The sequence below is a fragment of the Ovis canadensis genome, chromosome 3 (assembly GCF_042477335.2).
Source record: "Ovis canadensis isolate MfBH-ARS-UI-01 breed Bighorn chromosome 3, ARS-UI_OviCan_v2, whole genome shotgun sequence".
Taxonomy (NCBI): domain Eukaryota; kingdom Metazoa; phylum Chordata; class Mammalia; order Artiodactyla; family Bovidae; genus Ovis; species Ovis canadensis.
The window spans coordinates 44,366,385-44,378,906 of NC_091247.1; the positions used below are offsets into that span (position 1 = coordinate 44,366,385).

At 37.0% G+C, this 12,522-nt stretch overlaps 1 protein-coding gene across 7 annotated transcripts in view; it reads left to right on the forward strand.

The window, feature by feature from the left end:
• Positions 1 to 12,522, forward strand: part of VPS54 (VPS54 subunit of GARP complex) — a 103,459-nt gene that overhangs the window by 24,289 nt on the left and 66,648 nt on the right. For 4 of the 7 annotated variants that reach the window (XM_069583038.1, XM_069583035.1, XM_069583042.1 and 1 more), the window contains 2 exons: positions 7,046 to 7,200; positions 10,575 to 10,816. In XM_069583038.1, coding sequence (XP_069439139.1) covers positions 7,065 to 7,200; positions 10,575 to 10,816 — 378 coding nt within the window. In that variant the 5' untranslated portion in view covers positions 7,046 to 7,064. The remainder of the gene's footprint in view (positions 1 to 7,045; positions 7,201 to 10,574; positions 10,817 to 12,522) is intronic. The other 3 variants (XM_069583041.1, XM_069583039.1, XM_069583040.1) reach the window with 1 other exon arrangement.

Genomic DNA, 12,522 nt, shown 5'->3' on the forward strand with positions numbered 1-12,522 from the left:
AAGGGAGAAGAGGCCATGAATAGGTAGAAAGATGGTATGAATAGTCCAGGAAGGCACAGCCTTAACAAAGACAAGGAAGCCTTGATAGCCTGATGGATTAAAGTGACATTTAGACCACCCTATCTAGAACAGAGATTATCCATGGGTAATAGGAAATAAGGTTAGAAAGGAAGGTAAGCATCAGACTGTGGAATTCCTTGAGTACCAACTTGTAGAGCTTGGCATTTGTTTGGAAAATAATAAATAATTTTAAAGGTTATTGATCTGAAGTATGACAGAATGAGAACATTCTAAAAGGTTAATCCTGAAGCAGTGCAGAATGGTTTAAACTGGAAGCAGAGAGACCAATTAGAGGACCACAGTATCATAGAAGGTCAATAGAGGGCAAGCAAGTTTAGATTTTATAAAGTAGGGTATATTATAAAGTAGAGTAATCACTTTTGAAAAATAGAAGGGAAGTAAAATGATTAGTTAGTATATCTGTGTTAACCGCTTTGGTGAAATGTTTTGTGTACATTGACATGGTAGAGGGGAAAAAAAAAGTCTGGCTATTACTTTACCTGTAATAGGCAATTCCATAGATAGTTAAGAGTTGGCTGTGAGTGACTTTGTAATATCAATGTTCTGTATAAGCAGCTATTACTTTAATATAGAAGCAAAGGAGATTTTTACATAGTACCTGGGTAATGCATCTAGTGAATGTTTCTCTGTCTCAGCTTCCTTCTCATTCAGCTTTTAAGGAATTCCAGGTTCTATAATGGTGTTACTCTTCTACAACATTAAAACCTGATTGAAATTTGTTGATTTTTCTTTCATATTTGAAGTTGTACGATAATGCCATCTTCAGGGCAAATTAGCAATTACAAATTTAATGTTTTTCCTTTTCTCTGATACTTATATTTCATATTATTTATTTAATGTTTGAAAAATATGAAAAGTTTCTTTCCCCAACTTTTTATTGTGAAAACTAAAAACATACAGAAAAGTGAAAGAATATAACATGTTATAATCATATGTACTTGACTTAGATAAACCATTTTTAACATTTTGCCATTTTATCTGTGTGTATTTTTTACTGAATCATTTGAAAATAAGTTGTAGGTGACATATTTCACTCCTGAATACTGTAGTGTTCATGTCCTGAATATAAGACAATTTTCCCATAATCTCAATATCATTAATGCACCTAAGAAAATAAATAGTAATTCCAAAATCTCATACAACATCCAGTCCACATTCAAAATTCTCCAATTGTTCCAATAGTGTATTAGAGCAAAATTTTTCTGAGCCAGCATCCAGTCAAGGCTCACAATTGCCTTTATTTGTCTTTATTTTAATATAGAATACTTTCCCACCTTTCAAAAATAACATTGATCTAAGTGTCCAGGCCAGTTTTCTCATAGATTATCTCACATTCTCAGTTTGTTTCCCCATGTTTGTTTTAAATCCAAATATCCTATTTCCATCTATTTTCTTAGACTGAAAGGTAGGTCTAGAGCAAAAGTAGTTAACCTGCAGTTCACATATTCTTTACGGTCTGTGAATAGAATTCAGGGAGTCTGAATTTTGGATGAGGAGAAAATTACATCTTTGTTTTAATTCAGTGGTTCTCAGCTAGGGTGAATTGTCCTCTTACTTCTCTTTCCCCACGTAGGAATGTTTCTGTGTCTGAAGGCATTTTAGTTGTCACAGCTAAGTGGAAGGCTGCTGTTGGAATCAAGTGGATAGAGGCCAGGGATGCATCTAAAGACCCTGCAATGTACAGAGGGGGAACCCCCAACATCAAAGAATTATGTAGATCAAAATGTCAGTGTTAATGGTGTCATGGTTGAGAAACCCCTCTTTAACTGAATTTGAGCATTTCCTTTAATTGTGAATGTAAGAAACCCCTCACACAGATGATAATGCTACCTATAACTTTGTTACCAAGTGAAATTTCACATGTTTTCATATCATATTAAATCATTGCAAGTATCTCAAAATATTTATGCTCATTTATTGCTTAAGAATTAGATGTTGTTGTTGTAGTTCAGTCACTAGGTCATGTCTGACTCTGTGACCCCCATGGACTTTATAGCACACCAGGCTCCTCTGTCTTCCACAATCTTCTGGAATTTGCTCAAATTCATATCTGTTAAATTGATGATGCTGTCTAACCATTTCATCCTCTGCTGCCCTCTTCTCCTGCCCTTAATCTTTCCCAGCCTTGGGGTCTTTTCCATTGAGTCAGCTCTTCACATCAAGTGGCAAAGTATTGGAGCTTCATCTTCAGTAACAGTTCTTCTAGTGAATAGTCACGATTGATTTCCCCATTCAGTCCTAAAGGAGTTAGATAGATTTGCATAATCAAAAAGCAAAAATAGAGGCAGTTCAGAACGGTGGAATAGAAGGGCATACACTCATTTCCTCCTGTGAGAGCACCAAAATCGCAACTAGCTATTGAAAAACCATCAACAAGAAGATGCTGGATCCTATTTAAAAAAGATATCCCACATAAAAAGACCCAGTAAAAAAATAAAAAAACAAACAGAAAAAAAACCCAAATTATTACTGTATTATAATTTAAAAAGATAATTTGATAGCTATATTTAAGTGTAATTTCGTAATCTTATGTATTTTATGCATTGTAAACATTATTCTGCTAGGGTTCTGTAGACTTCACCAGAGGGCTGAAGGAATCCACAGAACAGAGGCTTGACCCTCAATCTAGAGGGTTGATTAGATTGGGTTAAACATTTTTGGTGAAAGTGCTTCATAGGTAATGATATTTACCTCATATTATTATTTATGAATCACATAATATCAAGTTGTCTTACTATTATGAATGATGCCAAGTTTGATGACTTGGTTAATTAAGGTGGTGACAGCCAGATTTTTCTGTTTTAGAGATAATTTTTCCCCTTTGCATAGCAAGATAATCTTAAGGTGATATTAATTCTTAGGTATTAGGTGAATTTTCTGTTTTTGAGCAGCCTTTCACCTAATAGCTTTAACATACACTGGTGATTTTTACATTGGGGATTACAAAATGTTGATTTTCTGTTTCAGTCATTTCTTCACACTTACTGGCATTCCTCTGTAAAGAAGAGATTTCCTTTACTTACCCCACTCCACCCATCTTCTTCATTCCTCTTCCTCCAAGTATGATGATAGATTCATTTTTTGTTTGTTCAGTATGTTACACTCAGTTAGGGTTGTTTGTTTGTTTAGAGTGCTCAACTTGTCATAAATGTGACCAGTGGGAGCCCCTTTAACTTGGTCCTTGGTCCTTTTGATAAATCCTACTGGTCTTAGAGGATTTCCTTGCTTTCTGACACCAGAGTTCTCATGATTGACTTGTTTTTTCTATGCTCCAGGTTTGGAGTCAACTATTTCTTTAAAGAATCATTGTTTCTTTATAGGGAATGGTATTTAGAAACCGGGGTCTGAGCAGTTGGTGTGCTCATTGCTTTTGGAGTGACACTACTTCTAGCCCATTTTAATAGAACATCTTAACTAAACTTTTAGCATAAAAAGATATTTTGAACTACAGGAAAGAAAATCAAATGTTTCTGATTTATTCATCCTTCCAGTTTCTTGCTTTTGAAATGAATGAGTCTGTTTGTTCCTTTATCAGCCCAGACCTATGCTTTTATCTGTTCACTCAAGGATTATTGATAATTGTCTAATGTTTCTCTCTTCTGATCTGTCCTACATAACACCCATTTCGTTCTTCTGTAGAATATTATATACTGCCTATGTGATAGGAACTGTATTAGGCGTGTAGAATACACAGGGAAATGGAAACATCAAGAAGTTCACAGTCTTACAGGAATGATCTATATGAAAACCAAAATTTCAGCATTATTGGTACAAAATAGAAATACATAAACAGTGACTAAGTGTAAGAAATCAAAGAAGGCTTCAATAGAAGATATTTGGATATAGTATTGATGTAGTTATGAGAAGACTACCATGTGAAGAATAGTAGATCTCTTTATAGATTCTCATTGTTGGTGACCACTGGTTAGGTGCCCAGTTGGCATCTAGGTGGCAGTTACAAGTGCAAGTGTTATTAACAGAAATCAGGAGTTGCCTGCGTTTAGTGCTGAGAGCTTTCCTTTTTCCTGTATTCTGTGGTTTTTGTTTGTGTGTGTGTGTGTGTTTTTTTTTCTGAATAAACTGTTCTTTGCTTACAGTAAAACTTTCTTACTATGATACCTCATCATTTCTGTTCTTTAACCTTTCAGTGAAAGATTATTTCTTTGAAAGATTATTCTCCTGAAATTGTATGGTTTAGAGGCCATGTAGGTTTACTGTTTTTGTTTATACATCCATGCTTTTTGAATAAATCCAGTGTGTTTTATTACCAATGATTATACTTATTAAATGTCTGTATCATACTTGTTAAGTGATTATTAATACAAAGTTTGGTTCTTACTGTGTCTTAATAAAAACAGGGTGGTGAGAGGATTTGAGAGATGGTTAGAAATTGGGGCTCAGTCATGTAGGTAGTACTCTAATTTTACATAATCTCTTTATAGCTAGAGATTGTCCCTCTTTTCATAGGAATTAGGAAGGATGTAGGGGAAAAAACCCCAGAAACTTGTATATGTTAACCAATTCAGAAACTTTAAGGAGTAAATGAGATATCTTTATTTCTCCACCCAGGAGTGAGAAGTAACTTATAGGAGTCTAGAAATTTTTTTTTTAAGTCCTCATTTTCCCAAGTATTTCTAGATTCCTAAGATGGCAATTAGACTTTATTCTCACTGTAAAAACAACGTGATGGTAAATAGAATACATTGAAATATTAATGTGCTGTTGTTGGAATCAGTGTTTAATTTATCTGACATCAAGCAATGGGTGTTTGACATAAATACATTTTCCATATATTTGTAGCCTACATCTTTAAGTGTCAGAACATGTGTCTTTTAGCCATTTTATCTGTTGAAAGTAACAAAAATGTTAAACAGACTTAATGTTACATTTACAATTGTCTTTACCAAACACTTAATGTACAGGATTCTGTGTTATCACTGTTTCCTATCTTTTAGATATTTCTTTTTCTCTTAAACATACAAATGCTTTTATACAGAAGTAATTGTATACTTAATGTTTAGTTCAGTTCAGTCACTCAGTCGTGTCTGACTCTTTGCGACCCCATGGACTGTAGCACACCAGGCTTCCCTGTCCATCACCAATTCCCAGAACCTACTCAAACTCATGTCCATCGCCTCAGTGATGCCATCCAACCATCTCATCCTCTGTCATCCCCTTTCCTCCTGCCTTCAATCTTTCCCAGCATTAGAGTCTTTTTAATGAGTCAGTTCTTCGCATCAGGTAGCCAAAGTATTGGAGTTTCAGCTTCAGCATCAGTCCTTCCAGTGAACACCCAGGACTTATCTCCTTTAGGATGGACTGGTTGGATCTCCTTGTAAAAGGGTATAAATGCAATGGGCCAGTGGTACCTTTCAAATCAAGACCCTGATTAATTTTCCCAGATATGTTCATCATCGTATTCTTTTCCCCCTAAACTTCTAATGGCTCCTGTAGTCTGGGCATACTGTCTTTGTGTGTGTGTGCAAATATGGTTTACTTGTCAGTACTTTTGGTAGCATTTTTGTCAGCAAACATTTCTCTCTAGCCAAGTCAGTTTCCATACAGTCTTATGATTATTTCATGTCTCTCAACTTTTGTTCATGCTGTTTTTGCTTTCTGTTCAGGAATTTTGAGGAAATTATTTATCTCTGTTCTTTTCTTAGCAGCTTGTTTCTACTAGTCTCAGTGAATAATATAATTGAATGTGTTTCCTTTGTGTTAGCAGGACTGAAACAGGTATCCTGGGAACTCTGGGATATGTAATTTTAAACTTACTATCAAACTACAGAGGAGTTAGAGTGGATAACTTTTTTGTCACCAGTCTTACTCTTATATCTTTGCTTCTTATGTCTTACTCTTATTTTTCTATTCACTGCATTTCCTAAATTGACTTTGCAAAAAACTTGTTAAACTACATGTATCTTTGTAAACTACCTAGTCCTTCTGGGCCTTGCTATACTTATCTCTAGTACTGGGGAACTTAGACAAGGTGATCTCTTAAGTGCCTTTTCAAATAAAGGCTTCTGTTTATGTTCATTTATTTATTCCTTCATTAAAAATATTTATTGAATGCCTAGTGTTTGGTTGATATGATCAGCAATGTAAGAGTTTCTACTGTACAATAATAAAATAATACATATTCTTCATTATCCAGGTTATGTATTGCTTCGTTTGTAAAGTCTTACCTGACATTGTAGCATTTATTATGTAGTCTTGCCCACAAATTCTTTCTGTACTTGTTAAAAAGTGTAGACATAGATTAACTTCTGTTTTGTTTAGAGATTTGATTATTTTGATTACCTAATATAATTGTGAGTACCTTGAAGAATGACACTTCTTTTATAAACATTTAATATAGTGACTGTCACATAGTAATTGTAATCATAATGATAACTGACATTTGTGAACACTAACTTTGAGGCAGGCATTGTTTTAAGTGCTTTACATACATCTGTTCCTTTAATTCTTACAAAATGTTTATGAGATGAATCCTTTTCATCTCTATTTTTACAGATGAAGTAAAGCATACAAAGGTTAAATAAATTTCCTCAAGGTTATATTGCTGGTAAGTGAAGCTGGGATATGAGCTTAGTCAGATTTCAAAATTCCATGCATTTACCCATTTTACTGTAATGCTGAATTATATACTTGTTGAATGAATGGACTGTTTTCAATTTTAATATATATTGGGTTACAGTTTTGGTATCTAGTTTCACTTTGGATAAAAGGCTAAGGATATTGCACTTTGAGGAGAATGCTTTTTAAACAAGGACCAATAACTTTCATAGCAAACTAAATATAATGAATGACTCCCATAATTAATAGTATTCAAATTATGTGCTTACACCTTGATGGATTTTAAATAGTCTGTTTTTGAAAGAAAATTTATGACATGCATAATAATACTTTTAGGTAAATTATGACTTGTATTGTGTCTTGATTATTGTTTTTTGCTCATTTTCAGTTGAGTGGTGATTTATGCAATGGCTTCAAGCCACAGTTCTTCACCAGTGCCTCAAGGAAGCAGCAGTGATATTTTCTTTAAAAAAGAGGTAGACCCGACAAAACACATTCGACCTGTGCAGTCACTGCCAGATGTGTGTCCCAAGGAACCCACAGGTAATGCTTTTTTTTAAAGGAATTTTATTGTGAATTTGTGATAGTTAGATAGTTAGATTAGAATAGTTAGATTCCATATACTTAAAAGAGTTAATGTGAAAACTAGGATGACATATAATTTGGAAATAAATTGATTGGGAAATTGGAATATAGTTCTTTTTGTACATTTCCATAAAAGAATTCACTTAGAGAAATCGAAAAAAAAAAAATTGAAGATGAGGGTATAGATCGAAAGCTCTTCAGTTAAACATAGTACAGTCAATCCTCATTATTTGCAGTCTACATTTGCAAATTTACCTAATTCCTAACACTTAGTTATCACCCTCAAATCACTATTTGTGGCACTTTCATGGTCATTTGCAGACACGCACAAAGGAATGAAAAATTTGAATTGCCTGATATACACATTCTCACCTGAAATTGAGCAAAGCAGCACTCTGCCTTCTTCTTTCAGCTTTTAAGCTGTAAATACAGGTCCCTTTTGTGGTCTGTTTAGTGCCACACTTTTTTGTATTTTTGCTCATGATTTTGCTGTTCAAAATGGTTTCTAAACATAGCAGTGAAGTGCTTTCTAGTGTCTCTAAGCACAGGAGGGCTACATGAGGGAAATATGTTGTGTAAGCTTTATTCAGGTATGAGTTACAGTGGTATTAGCCAAGAGTACAGTGTTAAAGACTGAACAATATTTATTAAATAAGGTGTCTTTAAACAGAAACACATACAAAATAAGATTATATGTTGATTGGATGATGAAAGTTCTGGAGATTTATAGGAGCATAACTCAGTATTATGCATAACCTTTGTGGAAAAGTGAAGAACAAAAGAGCCTCTTGATGAAAGCGAAAGAGAAGAGTGAAAAAGTTGCCTTAAAGCTCAACATTCAGAACACAAAGATCATGGCATCTGGTCCCATCAGTTCAGTTCATTCAGTTCAGGTCAGTCGCTCAGTCATGTCCGACTCTTTGCGACTCCATGAATCGCACCACGCCAGGCCTCCCTGTCCATCACCAACTCCTGGAGTTCACCCAAACTCATGTCCATCAAGTCGGTGATGCCATCCAGCCATCTCATCCTCTGTCGTCCCCTTCTCCTCCTGCCCCCAGTCCCTCCCAGCATCAGGGTCTTTTCCAATGAGTCAACTCTTCTCATGAGGTGGCCAAAGTACTGGAGTTTCAGCCTCAGCATCAGTCCTTCCAGTGAACACCCAGGACTGATCTCCTTTAGGATGGACTGGTTGGATGTCCTTGCAGTCCAAAGGACTCTCAAGAGTCTTCTCCAGCATCACAGTTCAAAAGCATCAATTTTTTGGTGCTCAGCTTTCTTCACAGTCCAACTCTCACATTCATACATGACCACTGGAAAAACCATAGCCTTGACTAGATGGACCTTTTTTGGCAAAGTAATATCTCTGCTTTTGAATATGCTATCTAGGTTGCTCATAACTTTTCTTCCAAGGAGTAAGCGTCTTTTAATTTCATGGCTGCAACCACCATCTGCAGTGATTTTGGAGCCCCCCAAAATAAAGTCTGACACTGTTTCCACTGTTTCTCCATGTATTTGCCATGAAGTGATGGGACCAGATGCCATGATCTTCGTTTTCTGAATGTTGAGCTTTAAGCCAACTTTTTCACTCTGCTCTTTCACTTTCATCAAGAGGCTTTTTAGTTCCTCTTCACTTTCTGTCATAAGGGTGGTGTCATCTGTATATCTGAGGTTATTGATATTTCTCCCGGCAGTCTTGATTCCAGCTTGTGTTTCTTCCAGCCCAGCGTTTCTCATGATATACTCTGCATATAAATTAAATAAGCAGGATGACAAATACAGCCTTGACGTACTCCTTTTCCTATTTGGAACCAGTCTGTTGTTCCATGTCCAGTTCTAACTGTTGCTTCCTGACTTACATATAGGTTTCTCAAGAGGCAGGTCTGGTGGTATGATATTCCCATCTCTTTCAGAATTTTCCAGTTTATTGTGATCCACACAGTCAAAGGCTTTGGCATAGTCAATAAAGCAGAAATAGATGATTTTCTGGAACTCTCTTGCTTTTTCAATGATCCAGCAGATGTTGGCAATTTGATCGCTTGTTCCTCTGCCTTTTCTAAAACCAGCTTGAACATCTGGAATTTCATGGTTCATGGCAAATAGATGGGGAAACAGTGGAAACAGTGGCTGACTTCATTTTGGGGGGCTCCAAAATCATTGCAGATTGTGACTGCAGCCATGAAATTAAAAGACACTTACTCCTTGGAAGAAAAGTTATGACCTACCCAGACAGCATATTCAAAAGCAGAGATATTACTTTGCCAACAAAGGTCCATCTAGTCAAGGCTATGGTTTTTCCAGTGGTCATGTATGGATGTGAGAGTTGAACTATAAAGAAAGCGGAGTGCCAAAGAATTGATGCTTTTGAACTGTGGTGCTGGAGAAGACTCTTGTGAGTCCCTTGAACTGCAAGGAGATATAACCCATCCATCCTAAAGAAAATCAGTCCTGAATATTCATTGGAAGGACTGATGCTGAAGCTGAAACTCCAATACTTTGGCCACCTGATGTGAAGAGCTGACTCATTTGAACAGACCCTGATGCTGGGAAAGATTGAAGGCAAGAGGAGAAGGGTCGACAGAGGATGAGATGGTTGGATGGCATCACTGACTGAATGAACATGAGTTTGAGTAGACTCTGCGAGTTGGTGATGGACAGGGAGGCCTGACGTGCTGCAGTCCATGGCGTCACAAGGAGTCAGAGACGACTGAGTGACTGAACTGAACTGAACTGAACCGTGTATTTCCCATGGGAGCAAAGGTTCATTATTTGCTTATTACATGTTCTAGTGACTATAGAACAAACCGAATAATGAGAACCAACTGCATGTTTTTCTTTCCTCTATGGTTGATGTTACAGCAGCATTTCAGTTATCTAATTATAAGCTGAAAAAAAGGATATTGGAACCAGGTCTGCCATAAAACAATAGAAAAATATGCCTACCATGAAAAAATCAGGAAAAATTCTAATAAAAATAAAAATTCTAATAAAGAATAGAAAATATACATTAGAAGGTAGAAGAGTTTTGATGTTGAAAAAAAAGTTTTTATTTTGAAAAAAGATTAATTTCCTTAATTGTACATTAAGGAAAGAGATTAATGAAAGACGTTTTTCACCCCACTGTTCAATTATAACCCTCAAATTTTGTATATCCTTTATCTTGTACATATTTTTCCTCCCCTTTGGCAGTTGATATTGAAAGCTGAAGGTTAAGACAGTTGTTATAGAAGGGAGAGTTTAGCTGCTTTGTGTAATCTAAACATCTTTTTTTCTAGAATGTACTTTCAAACCTAAAACTTACTTTACAAAGTTCTCTTGTTTACTTTTTGCAGGTGATTCAAATAGTTTTTGTGTTGCCCCATCTCTAGTTACAGATCAACATAGATGGACTATATATCATTCCAAAGTAAATCTCCCAGCAGCATTAAATGATCCTAGATTAGCAAAAAGAGAATCTGACTTCTTCACAAAAACATGGGGATTGGACTTTGTGGACACTGAAGTCATACCTTCATTCTACCTCCCACAGATCAGCAAGGAACATTTTACAGTATATCAACAGGAAATCTCTCAGGTAATATCTAATCTTGAAGTAATAGGTCAAAAGTGAAATGTTTCTTTTTTGATGTATTCTGATAGGTGTGAGGTAGTATCTCACTGTGGTTTTAATTTGCTTTTCCCTGATGATTATTGATGGTGAACATCTTTTCGTGTGTCTGTTGACCATTTGTATGTCTTCTTCACATGGCCCCTGTGAGATTGTGACTCAGGCAGTAGCTGTGGGCCTACTGGAGGGGTGGGGCTGAGTCCCCATGTGGCTGTCTGCTCAGCCTGGGGTGGGCTCAGGGCTGGGTTCCCCGTGCTAATAGACTAGAGGGAGGGTTCCAAAATGGTGCTTACCAGCACTGGTGTCATTGCAGTACAGCATGCTCCCAAAATGTCTGCTCCCATTATCTCCATTCCCTGGAGGCATCCCAGTTGCCTCCTGCTTCTTCCAAGTTTATCCAGTGAGTTTCGAGCAAGCTCCTTTCAGATAGCTGTCTATGGCTAGGTCTCAGAGCAAATGAGATTTTGTGCACAGCCTTTCAGAGCAGAGTCTCTGTTTCCTGTAGCTCTCCAGCTCTCCTGAACATAAGATCCTCTAGTTTTTAAAGTCACACATTCTGGAGGCTCGTCTTCCCTGTGTAGGACCCTGGACTGGGGAACCTGAAGTGGGGCACAGATCCCTTGCTCCTTGGGGAGGACCTGTGTGATTGTGATATTTCTCCCATTTGTGGGTCCCTGACCTACAGGTATAGGTCATACTTTTACCTCTCCTACCTATGTTGTTGTGGTTTCCTTTCTATGTCTTTAATTGTGAAAAATCTTTTCTGATATTCTTCAGGTTCTCATTGATAGTTACTCTGTAAATAATTGTAATTGTGGTATGTCTGTGGGAGGAGGTGAGTTCAGATTCTGCTTCACCATCTTGGCTACCTCCACTAGTGGTTTTAAATGGTAAATTTTATGTTATTTCACCACAGAAGAAATAGGCAAGGGATCTGAACAGGCATTTCATCAAAGAAGAGATGCAGTTGGCTAGTAAGCATATGACGGAGAAGGCAATGGCACCCCACTCCAGTACTCTTGCCTGGAAAATCCCATGGATGGAGGAGCCTGGTAGGCTGCAGTCCATGGGGTCACTGAGAGTCAGACATGACTAAGCGACTTCACTTTCACTTTTCACTTTCATGCATTGGAGAAGGAAATGGCAACCCACTCCAGTGTTCTTGCATTGAGAATCCCGGGGACGGGGGAGCCTGGTGGGCTGCTGTCTCTGGGGTCGCACAGAGTTGGACACGACTGAAGTGACGCAGCAGCAGCAGCAGCAGCAGCAGCAGTAAGCATATGAAAAGTTGTCCAATATCATATGTCAGTCGGGAACTGCAAATTAAAATGAGGTGCCACTACATGTCTTTTAGAATGATGAAAATCCAAAAAGCTGTCAAGACCAAAAGCTGGCAAGGATGTGACTAATAGGAACTCTTATTCATCGTACATAGGAATGTAAAATGGTACAGCCCCTTTGGAAGATAGTTCTAGAATACTGCCATCAGGATTCTGAATATTACTAACCCAGCATTATTTTTCCTTACCACATTGCGCTTTCCCATATGTCCTATGTATGGTATTTGAAAAGATAGCAGTATAGTTAGTGGTCATCTAATCTGAAATCAGAGTGGGGTTTCTTTCTGACTTTTTTTTTTGGACTCAGAGGAGGTATTAACTAATAATCTGTCT